This window comes from Bicyclus anynana, chromosome 14 (assembly GCF_947172395.1).
Source record: "Bicyclus anynana chromosome 14, ilBicAnyn1.1, whole genome shotgun sequence".
Classification (NCBI taxonomy): Eukaryota; Metazoa; Arthropoda; class Insecta; order Lepidoptera; family Nymphalidae; genus Bicyclus; species Bicyclus anynana.
The window spans coordinates 3451164-3471141 of NC_069096.1; the positions used below are offsets into that span (position 1 = coordinate 3451164).

The 19978-nt window shown below is 37.2% G+C and overlaps 1 protein-coding gene across 2 annotated transcripts in view; it reads left to right on the forward strand.

The window, feature by feature from the left end:
• The window catches only part of LOC112047258 (hemicentin-1), a 95265-nt gene that overhangs the window by 37997 nt on the left and 37290 nt on the right, over positions 1–19978 (forward strand). For both annotated transcript variants that reach the window (XM_052885358.1, XM_052885359.1), the window contains exon 2: positions 2884–3005. In XM_052885358.1, the coding sequence (XP_052741318.1) occupies positions 2884–3005 (122 nt within the window). The remainder of the gene's footprint in view (positions 1–2883; positions 3006–19978) is intronic.

The window sequence follows — 19978 nt, forward strand, 5'->3', positions numbered from 1 at the left end:
TTTAGTGCCATCATCCCTTTTATTTTACAACTACAGAAAATGTGTAAAACTATCTATTTTACAGTGATGGATGGAGGGTGATGAACTGATATCGGTCTCTCACTCTCTCCATTTTACCACTAAGCTAGGGTTATCAAATAATACTCAATATTGTCTTCATCCGAGAACATTATTTAAAGTAAATAGGTGAAGCACAAAAGCATGACATCAAGTCATCAACTGTCATAAATGCTTGAAGCACCGGTAAAGTAAAGTATACGCTTCAGATTGCAGCTATATAAAGCAAGTTACAGAGAGATTTTGCTGGTAATCCTCTCGCACCTACTTCTACGGCATACAGACTAACGACATAGCCATTTTTACACGGTACATTTGTAATGTCATAATATTTATAATACGTATCTTGAAAAATAACGAAAATTTAATGAAAGTTAACGAAAAATTTATGTAATTAAGATATAGAGCACAAATTTAAAGTTGCAATTTTATTGACAAAATGAAATGAAATTAATATGATTGCAAACTAGGTTATCAAATTTTAGACGCCCAGCAAGAGCGGCAAGAACTAAACAGGCCTACTGACGGCAAACTTGTGAATTCGCCACTGATTTTAATAGCTGCCAACCCTAACTGGAAATGGTACCAACTCGTTCACATTCACTCGTGACCGCTCGCCGTGAAGATGCACTGATAAGGCTTTTTGCTGCGCTAATCACTAGCACGACCGTTTCTAACTAACTTTTCTGTGATATATGCCTCTGAGATTCACCTTCGTATTATTTTAGTTGTTACATTTACATAGAACCAACTTCACAAACTAGAAAGTTCTCTATTAGGTAAGTTAAGAATTTAGGTTTTAGGTAGGCAACCTATTTGCAATGTGTCACTGTGAACCAGTTCTATCATTTAGTTCATAGCACTAATGAATAACAGATGAGTTTATATATTTTATATCTACTACATACCTACTAGTACTAGGTAATCGCAAAATTACCTTGAAAAGAAGTCTGTGATAGTTTCTTAAGTTGTTAGCCGACTAGTTTAATGAAGTTCGATTAACTTCTGACTCTTGCTGAGAAAAAGCGTTGACTGGGCTCTTCCCCTTTCGTTATTAAAAAGTTATAATGGCAGAAATTGCTGATTTAATTAAGTGAGATTCGATATAATTTACATTCGAATGACCTCACCGTAGTGAGGCTTTCTTTGGTATGCAGGTTTCCTCACGATGTTTTCCTTCACAGTTTGAGACACGTGATATTTAATTTCATAAAATGCACCCAACTGAAAAGTTGGAGGTGCATGCCCAGGACCGGATTTGAATCCACACCCTCTAGTATCGGAGGCAGAGGTCATTTCCACTAGGCTATCACGTCTCTTTACTACTCCATATAGTATGAATAAATTGAATAAACAAGTAACGAAATTGAACGGACGGTATATACGTAAAGTGTAGTACATACGAGTAGTAGCCGAGTTTGAAATATTAGGAAGTTTGAGTACACAATATAGCAAACAGTGGGGCGATCGCGCACTGCATATTGAATAGCGTCTAAAGATAAACGTTAAATGGAAATCATATCAACTTTCCTTGTGATCTGTTTATTTTAGATACAGTCCAATTTTCCATATCTACTCGTCTATAAAACCCTGTAGTATATAATCATATTCTACATGGTGAGTCTTACGCCAGCCACACACACGGTTAAGTCTACAGTAAAAGCTCTATATTCGCGGGGTTTACGCTCATCATCATCATCATTATCATCGTTAACAGCCGTTGGACGTCTACTGCTGGATATAGGCATCTTGCATGGGCTTCCCAACGAAACGGTCTCGAGCCGCCAGCATCCAGCGGCTCCCTGGAACCTGCTTGATGTAGTCGGTCTATCTAGTAGGCGGTCGACTTACTCTGCGCTTTCCTGTGTAAGGTAGTCTTTCCAGCACCGTGGAATCCCTACTACAGTGTGATAGTACTAAGCTAGCGAATTAGGTTTTTCCTATAAGGCTAGTTTTAAGTTATCACACTAATATTATAAAGGCGAAAGGTTGTGTGTAAGTGTGAAAGTGTTTAAGTGTGTAAGTATGTTTGTTCCTCTTTTACGCTGCGGCTACTGAAGCGATTTAGCTGAAATTTGGAATGGAAATAGATTTTACTCTGGATTAACACATAGGCTACTTTTTGTTCCGGAAAAATCCATAGGTTCCAATCCTTATAATAATTCAAAAAGTTAATTCTATTTACGTAAATATGTACATTTAAAAACTAATACCTACTACTTCTATAGCAAATAAACCACTCAACAATCCCTGTGAGTTCTCTCAAGAGTACAAGAAAATATGTCGATTTTCTCAGCTATGATGTTCAGATTGTTTTTTATCAGAATTGCGCACGTCGACCGAGTTTTTTTTGATAAATTTTGTACGTCTGCTCGGTACCATCAGCAACTGAGGCTTGCGCCTGCGACACGTAAAGGTCTGAGACGTTTAGGCTCTCCTGTACGAATACCACCGCATTATACACCTTTCCTCTTATGAGTTTAATGATATATACTCGTAACACAAGTGCCAGTTCCTCAATGCCTAGTATACATAGTATAATATATCGGCACGCTGCAGACTTGACGGTATACTTGAACGTGTGTGGCTGGCGTTAGGCTCGATTGGATGTTTTCCGATCACTTATCTACAGCCTATCATGAAAGGTCCATTACAGGCCAAATACTCCTTCCATTCTTTTTATTTATTGACTACAATCAAACTTTCTATATTTTAGATTATTCAACATGATTCAAAATATAACGTTTGTCAAAACACAGTATCAGTCTGTATCTATATATTAATATTATATTACATAGTATAACTTTCAATAAATGTCTGTTTCAGATGCTCTGCAGCGTTTTATAGAGGTTCCCATGTATACCGAGGTGAACCCTGGAGCAGACGCTCTGCTCAAGTGCCGAATATCCGAGAAGAAGGGGGTTTGTCAATGGCAAAAAGATAACAAGGTATGTAACCTAAAAATAAAATTTAAAAAAAGGTAGGCTTCGTGTACATGACGCTGCACCTGCACCGGCGCCGCACCGCAAATTTGTGTACACAGATAAACATCGCATTGGCGTCGCACCGCTCCCGCACCGGCGTCGCACCGCTCCCGCAACGGTGCGGTACCGCTCCCGCACCGCCGCCGCTTTTTAATGACGTGCCAATTCTAAGCCAATGAATCTTCATAATTGAATACTATATCAGATCACGAAATAGAAACAAATTTTTAACCGACTTCAATAAAAGGAGGGTTCTCAATTCGAAGCGTGTTTTTTTTAATGTTTGTCACCTCATAACTTCGTAGTTTCTTAACCAATTTTGAAAATTCTTTTTTTATTTGAAAGAGTATAAATTTAATGGATTTTCTATTTCCTAAATGGTAAAGGTTTACGTCAAAAGTTATAGTTCAATAATAGGACCAAGATATTATTTCAAAGGTTTTAAGTCCTTTAATGTTTATTTTGTACATTCGTAGACTCGAATTAATTTTAGGTTCCAATGTTTCTAGATTGGTCCCATTTAATTTTTTATGAAAATCAAACTTTGGACTCAAACACAAACATACAATACAGCAATGTAATTCAGCTTGTATTTGCGTCGGGGTTAAAATTGTTGAAGGTTAGGTCTGAATTTCAAATGGTGTTCGGCTGCATCTGCCATTTTCCTTGAAGTTTCCCGACACGGACTATATTGAATTCACTTATTCAAATGAAGGCTCCATACTTTTTACATTTTAACATTTTACGACTACTTGAACCGTGAGTTAACGCTGCATTTTTAATCGTTACTTCAAGTACCATCTGCAACTTTTGCTGCCATTTAAAATTATACTACCTCGTAATCAACTGGAATTTTTGGAGTTTACTCTTAAATAAATTGACTTTTACAATTTTTTTAAAGGCCTACCCTTACCGCTCCGGAACTTATTTATATCTAAATGAATCTTGATAGTTCTACTCTATTAATGAAATCATTACTTTATCAAAAAAAGTTTGCTACGACGTTTTACGACATTTTCAATTCATCTTTAATTTGTCCACAACAGGGACAAGCTAAGGACTTTGAGGACCTATAATTGGTTTCTGTGTCCGTTTTCTTGTTAACAAAAAAACTTCCGTTAGCTGTCCGTTAGCTTGTTGGTAACAGAAAAAAATAATACAAAAAAAAATACAGCTTCCAATGTTACTTCCCCGTTATGGTACACCGGCGAAAATTTTTCCCTAGAAGAGTGATAAAAAAATATTTTTGTTCAAGGAACATACTTTTATTAAGCCAATTATTTATACAGATCTTTATTTATAAATCACATCATCACGGGGGTATACCTGGGTTCCCTGGGCCGACGTTGTATGGGCCGGTGGGCATTCCCCTTTCAATAAAGCCCGCTAAGTGCGTGACGGGCCACGTGCAGTGTAAAGTTCCATAGATTAAATTGGAACTTTAAGCTTTAAGGGGTTCGACATTACCTACCTACTAACCTACATGTAGGAGTACATATGCAAAATTTCATAATGATCAATTGAATGAAACAAACACACATTCACGTTTATTTTATTAGCAAAATCATCACATGAAACACGGTCCTTTGATCAGTGAAAACAGCATTGATACAAAACGAGGTTCATTAACACAAAGCGCAATAAATTTCATAATGTCCTGCTGATAACCGAAACCGGCGGCTCGAATGCTCAAAAGGATATCATTTCAGAAAATTAAAGCAATGTTTGTGTGAATTAGAACACTATTACTGAAGCAAATTTAATGAATAGTAAGTCCTACATGAATAGTGTTTTTCTTTTCGATTCTACTGTTTTTTTTGTCGCGATTTTCTATATCGGACGACAAGTCACTGTTTGAAGATTACCGTTATGATTAAGCCTATTTGGATACGCCTCTGCAGGGCCAGGCCTCACTTATGAAGGTATTTACATCAACTACGTCAACTTGTTCCTTAGTAAATATTATAACTCGCGTCAAGTAGGTAATAGGTATACTAATGAGACAAAACTTAGAACGATTCAAAGCAGGTAATCAGGGCCTAAAAGCGACTCACGGGAACAAATAGACCACAGAGCTGTGGTGTCGCTTGAAACGTGAGCAGTGTTGTTTTGCTTCGCGTTTCCTGACCACGATATAACCTAATTTCTTAATACAACCTCTTTGTTCTGGTACAAAGGTCACCTGCCTTGTTGGTTTAAAAAAACATCCCAAAAATCTCCTATTCGGCTCCTCTCATATCAACAAACTACTAACCCATATTCGTATCTTTGTTGAGCACGAGTCTCGTCTCAAAATGATAAAGGTTAGGCCTTAGTCCATCACGCTGTCCCAATGCGGATTGTCATATTTCACACAAGAAGAGATTTTAGAAATTCTTGGGTATATAAGGTTCTCTCTCAGGTTCTTCACCGTTTGAAACACGTGATTTTTAATTTCTTAAAATACACATAACTGAAAAGTTGGAGGTGCATGTCCCGGACCGGATTCGAAACTACGCTCTCCGAATCAAAGGCTGATAAGGCATGATATATACCCACTAGGCTATCACGGCTCAGCATATAGAGATAATATACATAAAGAAAAATAATGGAGTTAGGTAATTAATTCTGTTATCAAATAATGTATTATGAAGATCATGTAAAACCATACAGAAAATCATTTAGCAAAGTGGTGACCTATTTTTTTAAGCGACAGCTGTTGCTGATTTACATTTTTTTTTAATTTTTTAACATTAATTACAAGAGCGCTTAAGAACCACATTGAGTTGGTGTAAGTGCACTCACAGTTTCATTTTCGCGGTGCAATTTACGATGTAGGATAATAATTTGAAGATTTACTAGTAGTATAAAATATATTACCAGCTATCTGTATGATTCAAAAATTCAAAATTCATTTATTTCAATTAGGCTCAGTTTTGATACGTCAGTTGGCTATTTGTAAAGATTCTACCACCGGTTCGGAAGGCAGGTTCTGCTGAGAAGTAACCGGCAAGAATCTCAACAATTGCTCTTAAAAAAAAAACATACAATATTATAATTTACAATTGATAACTTTTAATAAATTTTACTTTCTGTGTGAAGGTAGAAGCTGTTCCAATGGCCTCCAAGCATCTTTATCATTGAAGAACTCATCAATGATGTAGTAACCTCGACTAAGTAACATTGCTTAAAGCTATGCATTGACAGGTATTCTATACAATGCCTAAGCAATGCAATGTATGTACCGGGGCGGTATGGCAATATATGAAATATTTTTCACTAACTGGTTTTACGGTTCTGAGCTCTAGCTTGGTTCAAAAAAGTGACCTATATTGTTAACATGCCACAGATTAACACAGCAAACAAATTTTGAAGACTCAAGTGTTTCAATGTGTGTCAAAGAATATGTTCTTTTTTTTTAAAAAGCTAGAAGTCTCGTACCGTCGCCGTCACCCCTTCATTCAGATTCACCTTCTCGGCCTTCGTTTCGCTACAAAGATCGCCGGCTCGTTTCGCTCGCCACTCGGCCTCGTTGGGTTGGTTTTGATTGGATTCAGGACCTCCTTCACGAGCTCTGGCTTCGCGCTTTACAAAAAACATTCTAGGGGTAGTGGTTTATTAGTCTGGCTACATTCACTCTCATAAAAAAAATGTTGCAACACTTTCTAATATAATTCGTAACTTGCGTTTCATATTAATTGTGGAAATATTATTAAAATGTCATTCTGCTTTGCTGTTACTCCTTCAGTTTATACCTACACAAAACGCGCTTAACCTTACAATTCAATCCAAACCAATCTTCCTGAATTAAAATATCTACATATGCTCGGGAGTATTTCCCATAACTCTAGGGTAATATTCTTTAAGGAAAATTAATTGTTAAAAACATACATACAGCCGAACGTAGAACCTCCTCCTTTTTGGAAGTCGATTAATAAATGTCCAAGAAACTTGACTGTGTTCTAAAATGAATATTTTCGGAGTAAACAATAATTCTTTTGTAAATTGATCTTTATATGCGATTAACGCATCATTATGATATAATGACGTAGCGAAACTTATTTATTGATAAATATCACGAAGTAGCTTACTAGTGAAGTGCGGATTGCCAGTTGCAACTATCTCGTCGCTCTCGTCAAAAATGTTATCCAGTACTGCCATCATCACCTTCACTTGTCATTGTATAAAAAAACATTTCTTGTCATTTTACATAAAAACGTGTTACATGGACTTTCGGAATTATTTGAACTTCTTTGTATTAAAAGATAATAAGTTTTTTTAGTTAAAAAAATTAGTTATGCAGTTCGGCTCCTTTATGTGGACTGGTCAACACCTTGAAGTTATGGGAAATACTCCTGAGCACCCTGTATACCAACTGCACGCTGGTAAAACCGCGCACAGATAAGGTACACCTCTGAAAGTTAATTTACTCCACAAAGGTTTTCCGCGATGCTCACGGAACCCATTTAGCATATAGATAAAACTAAACGCTTAGCCGGTTATCTACGGTTAAAATTTAACCAGGCTCTGTTTAGTATGAACAATCGGTCCGTTGTAAACGAGATTTGAATCTTAAGTAACTTTAGTCACGTACTTTTAACTGTGGTTCTCGTTGTATGTCCTGATTCATACCAAAACTGTTTCCGTTCTACTTAGGTATAATGTGGTGCACCATATCATGAGGGATACCGCAAATTTGAACGTTCCCCAAAATAGGTAGTTCAGTGCAAGAAACGAATGGGACTGCTGGATATTATAAGCTTTTATTAGAATTGGAAAGATTGTCTTGTATTTCCTTGTCATCGTCATCTTCTTTGACGTACTTTTAATGGTAGGTACAGTGGTGTCTATCTTCATAGATGTCTATGGTGTCTATCTTCATAGATGGGGTTTTTTAAGTTCACCACGCTCCGCTCCAGGTAGGTGAGCTGTTAATACTATTTAACTTTGTACTTTGAATTAACGATGATAATGTAATTTTTAGGGTTTCGAATGTACGTAGTACAAAACCGGAACCATTTTAATGTCATTCGTGTACATTTTAATGTCTGTTTGTTTTCTCCGAATGTACCTGTTGAAATTTGGTATACATATCAATTCTTGTGACCCAAACGCACAGATGTACCGTGAATAGGTGAAATTTGAATATGGGGGCACCTAAGGGGGGTAAGATGGAAAGATGAAAAAAAAAACTTTTGCAAACTTCATCGCGTGAGACATCAACTGAAAGGTAAGAAGATTTTAAAAATATTTTTTTTTTTAATTAAAATGTATTACCCCCCCCCCATAAGCATAAGTGCCTCCCAGTATATTCAAATTTTATCAATTCACCTGCATCTCTACGTTTGGGTCACAAGAATGGATATGTGTAGGTACCAAATTTCAACTGGATTGGTTTGGTACATTCGGAGAAAACAGACAGACATTAAAATGTGGGCGAGTGATATTATAAGGGTTCCGTTTTTGTACTACGTACGTTCGGAACCCTATTATTAATGCGCTTTTCGATTTCGAGCCACGAGGATAACCAATGTTCTAACACTGAGTTGCTTCTGAGAATTTTTTGGAACGTTGCTTTTTCTTCTTTCCGTTAAAACCTAAAAAAATAAATTAAGGAAACTGTGCGGATTGGAAAACTTTCGGAAAACTGAACAACTGCGTATTTTATTGATAACTGAACGCCAGTATGAATCTGAATAAAGATTATAGTCTAGTAAAGCCTTTTTATTCACTTGGAAAACAGACTTTTTTGGTTGGACTATAACAGACAAAATTAAACACCCCCCGACAATATCATTTCTGCAAAATATGGAGGAAATCATTTCATCATACAAAATGACGCATGGATTGGTATCTTTCCGCATCTGGAGGGGAGAGGGCGAATTTATTACCGGGATCGCGGAGCCGGAATTCAATGGCCATAAAGATGAAAAATTTGCTTTTGTAAAATGGATTTAAATAAATAAGGTGTGGATTATTTGGCGTATGGTGAACGTTGAACGAGAACAAATGGTTTATATTAACTTACCTAATAGCTGGCGGTAGAAGTAGAGCCGTGATAGCTCAGTGGATATAACAATTGCATTCGATTCCGAGGGCGTAGGTTCGAATCCGGTCCGGGGCTTCTCCAACTTTTCAGTTATGTACATTTTAAGAAATTAAAATGATGAAAGAAAAATATCGTGAGGAAACCGGCATACCTGAGAATTTTCTAAATTCTCTACATGTGTGAAGTCTGTCATTCAGCTTTGGGCCAGCGTGGTGGAAATATATAATCAAAGGGTGGAATATTGTCACCCGGTGCCTACTGACAACCCTGCGTGGCTATTATACAGTAGTGAGTAGATAGATGATATTTATCACTTGATTTGATGTTTATTATAATGGGTTGTTAATATAGACCAAATTTTATATTGAGATTCCTGCTTTCGCAATAATTGTCAATTGCTCGGAGAACACGTCAAACTGACGGACATTGTCTTAAAATTTGATAATTTGAGTCTAACGTTACCCAAAATAGGCTAATGATGGTTATGGATGGATGATACGAGTATTATGTTGCCGTCGGCATTATCTGTTTCCGTTTCTAAAAACACTCACTATCCAATAAACTCACTTGCTTCATCACATGCACTGATCGTGTGTTGGTCGCGATGAGCTTGACATCATGCACATCGCGACCAACACACGATCAGTTATATCGGATGTCAAGTCGTTAGCGCTGCAGGCATGTGAGTTTATTGGATGGCGAGTGGCTAGCGTTCTGCATGATGTCGTACACTTCGCGAACAACATACGATTAGTTATATCGGATATCAAGCCGTTAGCGTTGCAGGCATGTGGGCTTATCGGGTGGTGAGTGGTTAGCATAATAAAGAGTGTACATTCATCATCATTATCAATCCGTATACGGCTCTCTGCTGAGATCGAGTCTCCTCTCAGAATGAGAAGGGTTAAGCCAATAGTCCACCACGCCGGCCCAATGCGCATTGGCAGACTTCACATACGCAGAGAATTAAGAAAATTCTCTGGTATGCAGGTTTCCTCACGATGTATTTCCTTCACCGTTTAAGACACGTGATATTTAATTTCTTAAAATCCACACAACTGAAAAGTTGAAGGTGCATGCCCCGGATCAGATTCGAACCCACACCCTCTGAAATCGGAGGCAGAGGTCATATCCACTGGGCTAAAGAGTGTACATACAGACAATTTACTGGTACAAATAGAGTAGGTACCTAACTCAATGATAAATTTGCAAATGAAGAAATTATACTAACAATAAAATATTATACTTCATTCCATTCCGTGATAAATAATAAAGTTTTGCCAGTCTAGACAGGAAGAGAGAAATTAAAGAGAATGATTAACAAAATATAATAAAGTAAAACGCAGCCTCTGAACGGAACTGTTTTAAAATTCATTCCAACAAGGCGTCCCTACACAATGCAACATTATTGTACAATACTTATATTGGGCAATATGTTGAATACTCCCTTGAACCAAAATGTTCGGTAAAATTGTTTCAATTAAAATGTCAAGTCTGTTCGTCGTGTGCAGTGGCGTACACAAAGCCTTTAACTGGGGTACCTAGGCACTGTACTTGGAAAATTCTTCTCCAATACAGTTTCGAGATGAGTCCTCAGGGTATTTATTTTCAAGTTATCTATACTTATAATAAATCTGTAGAGAGATCAATTCTGTTCATGAAATGTATTTCCAAAATAACTAACAGTGGGTGATTAGTGATCGATACTGATGCCACAAATGCAATCAGTAAATTTTTTTCTGTCTGTCTGTCTGTATGTATGTTTGTTATAGAAACAAAAACTACTCGACGGATTTTAACGAAACTTGGTACAATTATTCTTCATACTCCTGGGCAGGTTATAGTATACTTTTCATTACGCTACGATAAATAGAAGCAGAGCAGTAAAGGGAAATGTTGGGAAAACGGGAAAAGTTACTCCATATTTTAAGCTTCCGTCGCGTGTGCAGCCTCAATACATACTTTTCATCACGCAACGATCAATAGGAGCAGAGCAGTGATACGATTGTAAGGGCTGGATTAAAGAGGTTTAAGGGCGGACGAAGTCGCGGGCGTCCGCTAGTTTATTATATTTTTATATTTATCCCATTTTACTTACATCGCCATTGAACCTTAGACTTCGAAAATTTACAAGGAAACTGTTTTATATTTGTTGTTAGTAGATTGTTGTTAGTCTAAAGCAAGTTTTAATAGTCCCTTAAAATTAAAGTACTCGTACATAATATGGTGAGTAATATAAGTGCTACAAAAACGTAACTTTCTGAAATCAAGTATATACTTAGCCTTTTCCTATTCACTACCAAAAAGCTTTCTGCAAAAAATTCTGTTTTCGTTACAAATATTTAAGCAGATTTTTTCAAAAAGGTCTTTTGAACGTTTCGCTCTACAAATAATAATCTTACCAAGCTAGTATGGCAATCAGGAGATGAATGTGCTAAGATCTGGCTACAAAAAATATATGAGGATTTTATTTTTTTATTTTTAATAGAGAAAGCTCCAGTGGATAAACATAAAATGGAATTAAAACTTGTATTTAATTTTCAATGTATATTGAATTCACAAAGAAAGTGTAAATATTATTTAAAACCAGTTTCGATACACAATCGGAGTGCAATTAAATTACGCCGTAGACAAAGGGCAATTGTTTCACCCATCCCGTCAGTATACCAGTCACGACCAATCGTGGTTCAGCGATGAGCTAAGACTATAGGGTGCTATAGGCGAAAAGAAGCCTTCAAATTCAAATCAAAATTCATTTATTCTTTTTACTATATAAAAATAAGTCTGGTTTTCCTTCCTGACGCTATAACTCCAGAACGCACGAACCGATTTCCACGGTTTTGCATTCGTTGGAAAGGTTTCGGGCGCCGTGAGGTTTATAGCAAAGTGAGAGTAGGGGTAGGGTAGAGGTAGGGTAGGGGTAGGGTAGGGTAGGGTAGGGGTAGGGTAGGGGTAGGGTAGGGTAGGGTTAGGGTAGGGTAGGGGTAGGGTAGGGTAGGGTAGGGGTAGTTGAAAGTTTACATCGAGTTTCACGCGGACGAAGTCGCGGGCGTCCGCTAGTTTTAAATAATAAATGAATTTTGATTTGAAGGTTTTTTTTTGTTTGGCTGGCTTAGTTTGAGGCTTAGTTTACATGCACTTTGAAACTACAAAGTTGACTATTTGTAAAGACCACTACCGAGCTTAGAAGGCAGGATCTGCTAAGAAGAGCTGGCAACAAACTCTTCTAAGAACTTCATGACTAACAGTGCCCTTACATAAATTGTGCCATATATTTTTCAGTTTTGTTCAGTTAGTGAACATAATTTGTAAAATTCCAAACTTTCATAAAATAAAAAATATTTAACCTCATATGTTAAATACTATTTTTCAAAAGTAACTTATCTACAAAATGGCCGAATAAAGCTCTTTCTACTTAATTCTACAGATCAGATCAGATCAGAGGAGGTTTAGGTTTTTTATCGCTTTTTATGAAGACAAAATATATAATTATAATAGAGAACTATTTTAAAGGTTTATATTAAGTATAAAAAATAAAAAATGAAGCGTATCCAGGTTGGGTACGCTTACAACATCAACTTTAGTAAATAGACAGACAACTGATAAGGACGTAGATACCATGCCAATAATTAGCATTCCAATACGATGAAGTGTAAAATGTAAAACAAAGGATAATGGTGATACCCACCCCGTCAGTACGCCAGTCACGACCAATCGTGATTCAGCGATGAGCCTGAGAATATAGCCGAAGCCCGAGGCCTTCGTGACGCAAGCGAGGTGCTGTGCATTTCACAATTTTTACCTCAGAAAACGTTGACATACATTATACTACATATAAGCTTGGTGGTTTTTGAGTTTCTTTTATAAAAAAGAAAAGTTATATCTATACCTATAAATTTAATATTATAAAGTAATAAAGTTTGTGGTTGTGTATTCAATTTAGAAAATTTGAAAGCCAAATTATTTATGAATGTCATCCTACTAATATTATAAACTATTATAAAATAATTAAAAGTTTGTATGGATGTTTGTTTGGATGTTTGGATATTTGTTACTCTATAACGGCGCTACTACTCGCTATCGCTTGCGGAAAAAAAAATGTAGTGCAGCCCCAGACTTAGACCTGAATTTAGGTTTTTTTATTGATATTTAAGATTTTATATCTTAACTTTTCTATATCAATGTTAAAAAGTGGAAGAATGTTAGCCTACAGGCGTGCGTGCCCTTGACGGTGGAGAATCTTCATAACAGAGGCATTACAAGACGCCTTTAATTTCAAGACAAATTCCTAGTGACCTTTACTAATATTATAAAGCTGAGGAGTTTGTTTGTTTATTTGTTTGTTTGATTGAACACGCTAATCTCAGGAACAACGGGTCTGATTTGAAAAATTCTTTCAGTGTTAGATAGCCTATTTATCGAGGAAGGCTATAGGCTATATATTAGCCCCATATACTTACGGGAACGGGAACCACGCGGGTGAAACCGCGCAGCGTCAGCTAGTACAACAATAATTTAATAACAGGTTATAATATTTTCAGCATACGAAGGAAAGGAAAAAGAAAAAAACGGAACCCTTATAAGATCACTTTCTTGTCCGTCTGGGTCTGTCCCATAGTGTTCCCAGCAATAAACGCATATTTCAAAACTCGTTGACCTAGAACTATGGAATTGAAAGTATTGAAAAATATATTATTTTTTTTATTTAAAACTGAATTTCGGGAAAAGACATAGCATTATTCGATTCCTGAACGATTTATAATAGTCGGATGGACGTACAGAACCTTCGGTGGGCGAGTCCGACCCGCCGTCGCTGTCTGGTTTTTGTTATGTTAAAAGTCACAAGTTGTCGGAAATGTTTTTGTACTTAGCTCAGATAACGCCTTGCATCATAATTGATGAAGTGGGCCTGTAGACAAGTGACCCGATTCTCTTTCGAGGATCGCTAACGCTTCGAAAATTCAAAAACGTATAGCAATGACATTCAGTATCGACAAGTCACGTGATCAAGTTGTCGATCGGATCTATCATTCCCACACATTTCACATTTTTCTAGTTTTCAAAGCGTTAGCGTTTGTAGAAAGAGAATCGACGTGCCACTTGGCTACAGGCCCTGGTAATAAAAAATTGCAAACTTATAATAAATAAGGTTTGGTTTTAGGTCGTCCAAATGAAAAAATCAACAACAGCTTATTTACTCGTAGGTTTATATGTCTTTGTCATTTGACATAAATTGAGGAAATGACAAAACTTGCATTAAGATACTCCAGCACCTAAGAAGGTGGCGAAAATAGCCCACTCATATACCAGGCGTTGACAGCGTGGTAACCTCAAAACGCATTATTTCCTTATGCTGTCGACAAAGACGCGGTACCTGTCACGCTTGCAGGTACCTCCTGGCGCTCATGTTGCTGGACTAACGCCAAGTCTTACTAAAGGCCTCCAGTGTGCAAATATTTTTACACAGCTCTAGGTACTATTTACAAATACCTTCGGCTTGATACTTTGCCAATAGGTGTACAGTTTATTTATATGGAGGAAAAATACATTTTTGAAGACAAACTAGGACGAAGGAGTACTCACGCACAAAACGTACGTAACTGATATAGTAGGTACCTATGTATGAATTATTTTATTATTTATTATTCTACAAAATAGATATTGAAATTAAGCCTAACCATAATGCAACACAAACCACAGTTGGTTTTCCTGTGCTGGCTATTATAATTACATTCTACTAATATTATTTAAACGCGAAAGTATGTATGGATGTTTGGATGTTTGTTACTCTTTAACGCCGCTACTATTGATGCGATTTGAGGTGAAGCAGTACTTCACACCACATCAATTGCTAACTTTATATCTAGCTCAGGTCCGGTCGTGCATGGAGTACTGCAGTCACCTTTTTGATGGCTCTGCTAAGTATCAGTTGGCTGCTTTGGACGGTGTAGATCGCCGAGCCAGGAGACTTATAGGCGAAGACTCACCCCTTCTGATAAAACTTCAAACCCTTGGTCATCGTAGGAAGGTTGCTAGTCTCTCGGTTTTTTACAGAATATATTTCGGAGAGTGTGCACAGGAGCTATTTGAGCTTGTACCACCGTCACCTTTTTACCATCGCACTGCAAGACACCGGGTAGGTTTCCATCCCTTACGTCATTGACATTCCTAGGACTCGTACAAAGCGATTTGCTTCTTCGTTTCTTATACGTATGGCTAGGGTATGGAACTCTCTCCCGAAGTCAGTATTTCCTAATTCTTACAACTTGGGCATCTTTAAGATGAGAGTGAATAGGCATCTTCTAGGCAAGCGCGTATCACCTTAGGCCACATCTACATTTACCATCAGGTGAGATCGTGGTCAAGCGCGAGCTTATTCCGTATATAAAAAAAAAGAATTTGGCTGAAATTTAGAATGAAAAAAGATTTTACTCTGGATTAATACATAGGCTACTTTTTATCCTGGAAAAATCCATGGTTCCCGAGGGATTTGTGAAAAACTAAATTCCACGAAGTTGCGGGCGTCCGCTAGTAAACAATAATAAAAGCTAAAAACAAAAAACAATAAACATTACGATACCTCAGACCTGGTAAGTTAAGTAAGTAAGGTAAACTGTCACTATAAACAGCGTACTTTAAATCAAAACTATTCTGATTTAGTACACGTACACGGATATTATAAGTACACAAAGTAACAAAATATCGTTGAATAAATAAATCGCGGTCTGTTTGAGTAATCAAACTTGATCAAATATTTAAATGCCATTCAAAAGGGAAATTGACGGTAGTTTATAAAATGGCTCGTCGCAAAGTCGTTGTTGGCATTATTATTTAAACATAATGGCGAGGTGATTACAGTCCTCTGCTTGTTCAGCTTCGAACTGTGTTTAAAGTGTATTTATTTATGACAGTAAAGCCGCAAATTCGAGCCTCTTTGCCCGTAGTAGTCAAACGTGATTCTGTTTACGTTACTCTTCACAGGTGCCGTGGACTATAAACCACTCACCAAATTAAACCGCAAAGGTGCTCTTACTATGGGATTTACAAGCTCGTTTTTATTTTTAAAAAAATTTTTCATTGCACGTAGAAGTGTGGAGGAAACTTAATATTAAATAGAAATTAATATTATTAAAATGTTCATAATATACTTATATCATGTACATTGAACAACCATAGATACGAAATCATAAAAACAATTGATGGTTCTATATACTTTGAACCTGTGCCAGTACCAGCACCTGTACAGGTAGGTAGGTTCTGATTGTTCTCTGAAGGATAGACAGCGAATCTCACACTTTTAGTACCTACGGAAAATATTATGGTTACTGAAAATTCTGTGGATTGTGTACCACCATTAATTAGTGTTCAGTAAGAATGCTATTTAACTTAGGTACCTAATATAGTATCCTGTTGTTCTTGTACATGCAATGCAAAGTTTAAATAAAAAAAATTAAGAGGATGTGTTTATTTAAAGACTGCTTAACACTTTTTTGACATTTAGTAGACGCAAGTTGGTTTCACCCGCGTAGTTCCCCTGATTCCGTGAAAAAACGGGGATGAACCTATATTACTAGGCGAAGTTATCTAACGGTCAAAGAATTTTTAAAATCAACTTTTGAATAAAATACCGAAGAAATTAACAAACCAGGCAGCAGAACTAGATTATGGTCTCAAAGTCAAACTTTTTGGGAAGAGTAGAGAAGGGCTAGCTTTTAATAGTCCTTTAGTAACGAAACAGTCGAGCTACACATTGTGACTAAGAAGAGTATAAGGTAAGGTTTTTATTCATCGCCCGCCGAACCTAGAGCCATTGAGAACTGCCTTATAGTTTGTTAGCCACGTTGTAAGCTGTTCCTGTGAAGGTAGTACTTACGCCGCAAACCCGTCGTGTTTAATATCGCACATGCGGTGTAAATCGGTATCATGGGATATAGGAAACGCATCCGCCTATGTATCACAGTCATGCTCTAAGGCATTAAGATGGCCAAAGTAACGAGCGATGGCGGAAAGAGAGCTATATATAGATACCTATATGAATAATAGATATGTTTCTAGAAACCTTACGTTATAGGCACTGAATTTTTACTTGAGGTTCAAGTTAAGATTTCTTCGTACGTAAATAAGAACATATCGATCATAGTAAAACAAAAATATTAATATTTTATTTTATTTTATTAATAAAAAAAAACGCACTTATAGTCCAGTCCATTCATGGACACGTCGAACTTATAACATCCCTCATATTTAAGAAATATTGAAGTCGCTTATTATTTTCAACAGCTTATTTGAAAGGCCTAAAAATAAGTTGATGTAATGTACATCGCTCTCATCATCATCATCATCATCATCATCATATCAGCCGATGGACGTCCACTGCAGGACATGAGCCTTTTATAGGAACTTCCAAACATCATGATACTGAGCCACCTGCATCCAGCGAATCCCTGCGACTCGCTTGATGTCGTCAGTCCACCTGGTGGGGGGTCGGCAAACACTGAGCTTACTAGTGCGGGGTCGCCATTCCAGCACTTTGGGACCCCAACGTCCATCGGCTCTTCGAACTATGTGCCCCGCCCATTGCCACTTTAGCTTCGCAACTCGTTGAGCTATGTCGGTGACTTTGGTTCTTCTGCGGATCTCCTCATTTCTGATTCGATCACGCAGAGACACTCCTAACATAGCTCGCTCCATCACCCGCTGTGTGACTCTAAGCCTTCTTATGAGGCCCATAGTTAGCGACCAAGTCTCGGAACCATAGGTCATCACTGGCAACACGCACTGTTCGAACTTTTGTCTTCAGGCACTGAGGAATTTCGGACGAAAAGATGTACATCGCTCTAATGCAGGTTAATAGGGTCATAAATTTTGCCTCTGTAATTATCACTATCGCACTAATCACTAATGACTGAGACCAGAGTCTTTACTCTGCCCGAGAAGATAACTCTACCAACTTAAGTGTTACTTTAAAATACCCGAATAATACTAACCCAAATATTTCATACAGTACGAACCAGGACTCCCTCTACCTAAAATATAAGTAGGTAAAGTACAATGATAAGTAGGTAAGGTACGTATCATTATATTTACCTTACTGTAAGTGCTAATATGAAGTTATGACCTCATGATCTCCACCTAGGGTTGCCAGGTCGCCAAACCTAATAGCGGGACAGACCAGCCAGTTTGGCCGAACACTACATTATTGAGGATTTTGTCTCTGTATGTAAAATCAAGCTATTTTGATCATTATCATAAATCTTGTTAAATTCTAGTGAAATCATAAATAACATCGAATGCCCAATCAGTCTTATGAATGTAGTTTATTAATAATCAGCCAAATAGTACTCAGACTAAATTAAATTCTATTAAAAATTTGATTTGAATTCTTTTTAAATACTTGAAATTCTTAAATTCTAAAGCTAAAAAAATGTAAATGTAAAAAAACCTATCAAAAGCCGGACAAGCCGGACACCGTTTATCTACGAGTATGTCCGGCTTTATCCGGACGCCTAGCAACGCTATCCCAACCTGAACGGGTTTGCTATGGGATTAGATTAATTAGGTTTTAAGTCGCAATCGCTTATGTCGTGTAACGGAGTACAGCTTAATGCTTTCGTTGCATTGTGCCTGACATTTCGGGCCCAGCACGTCCGTACTCAGTACTGCAACTCAGCTCAGGTGGTAAATGCACAGGATTTTTTTATGTTTTAGTTTTTATCTCCGTGAGATTTGTCAGGAAAATTACGCGACGCTGCGCGTATCGCGTTGTTAAAATTCTAAATATTATTTTTAAAATGTGACCTAAATGCTGTTACGAGCTAGGCTGGGATTGCAAGAACATACGTTCAGATGTTCTATATTGACTGCAGAAGATTACAGAATATTAGAGGACTTTACGGAGGACTACACTGCAGCAGTTCATGTGCTCGAACAGTCTGTCAGTCCTGAACACTGCAGCTTTATGGCTGACCATTATATTAAAGGCCTATGTCGTTAACGATGACCGGGAGTTATGGCCTATTATTTTTGAGGTCTTAACCCAACCCAAGAATTCTAAAGTTCGGTTAACCCAACCCAAGAATTCTAAAGCCGTATTATCTACTCACCACTGACCCGACCGGGTTACATCTCAAATGTAAGTTCTCCAGCTCCCGCATACTGTAAAGTTACAGCAGTGTCGCATAGTTTGTTACCGTGGAAACATTTTATTTTTGCATCCCAAAGAAATAGAAATAAAGTTCAAATTGTAATAAAACGTGATAAAGGCACTGATGTTTAATTTCGGTGAATAAATGTAAGCAAAGGTAGAAAATGAAATTAATTTATTTTTTAACTTTATCTGGTGACGTTTCCACGTGATTTGTTTTTGCATCAAGTAATAAATAAGACTGCTGGTCGTATACTAAATGAAATTAGCTACTAAAATTTCAAAATAGTGAGAACTCAAAATCAGTTATCAAAATAGTGAAAACTCAATAATCAAAAATCAGTTAGGTAACTACTAAATTCTTACAGTAAGAAAAAGTCGCATCTGTTCAAGTGGTAGGTAGGTATACTCTATGACCATCTTCCGCCTGCCCCGCTCCCCGCGCTTGCCCAATAAAGCGAGTAGTTTTATTTCGACGTGACCATTCTATTACGTAGTACGTAGTAATTCAATGGTTATAGACTAATGTTACATAGACGAGTATAAAATAGTGCACTCACACCCTAATGTTACTGGTTAGAAATCCAATATCGAACGTAAACTTAGTAATTGATAGAAAAAACGAGAAAAACGCAACCGCATATGATTTGGTGTCGGTTCACTATTAAAGTTCGGTACTCCTTGTAAGTACCTATCGGGTGTCCCGTTACAAAGACAATAGGAGCCCATGAAAGCATGACGATTTATTAGTCAAGCATCTGGAGC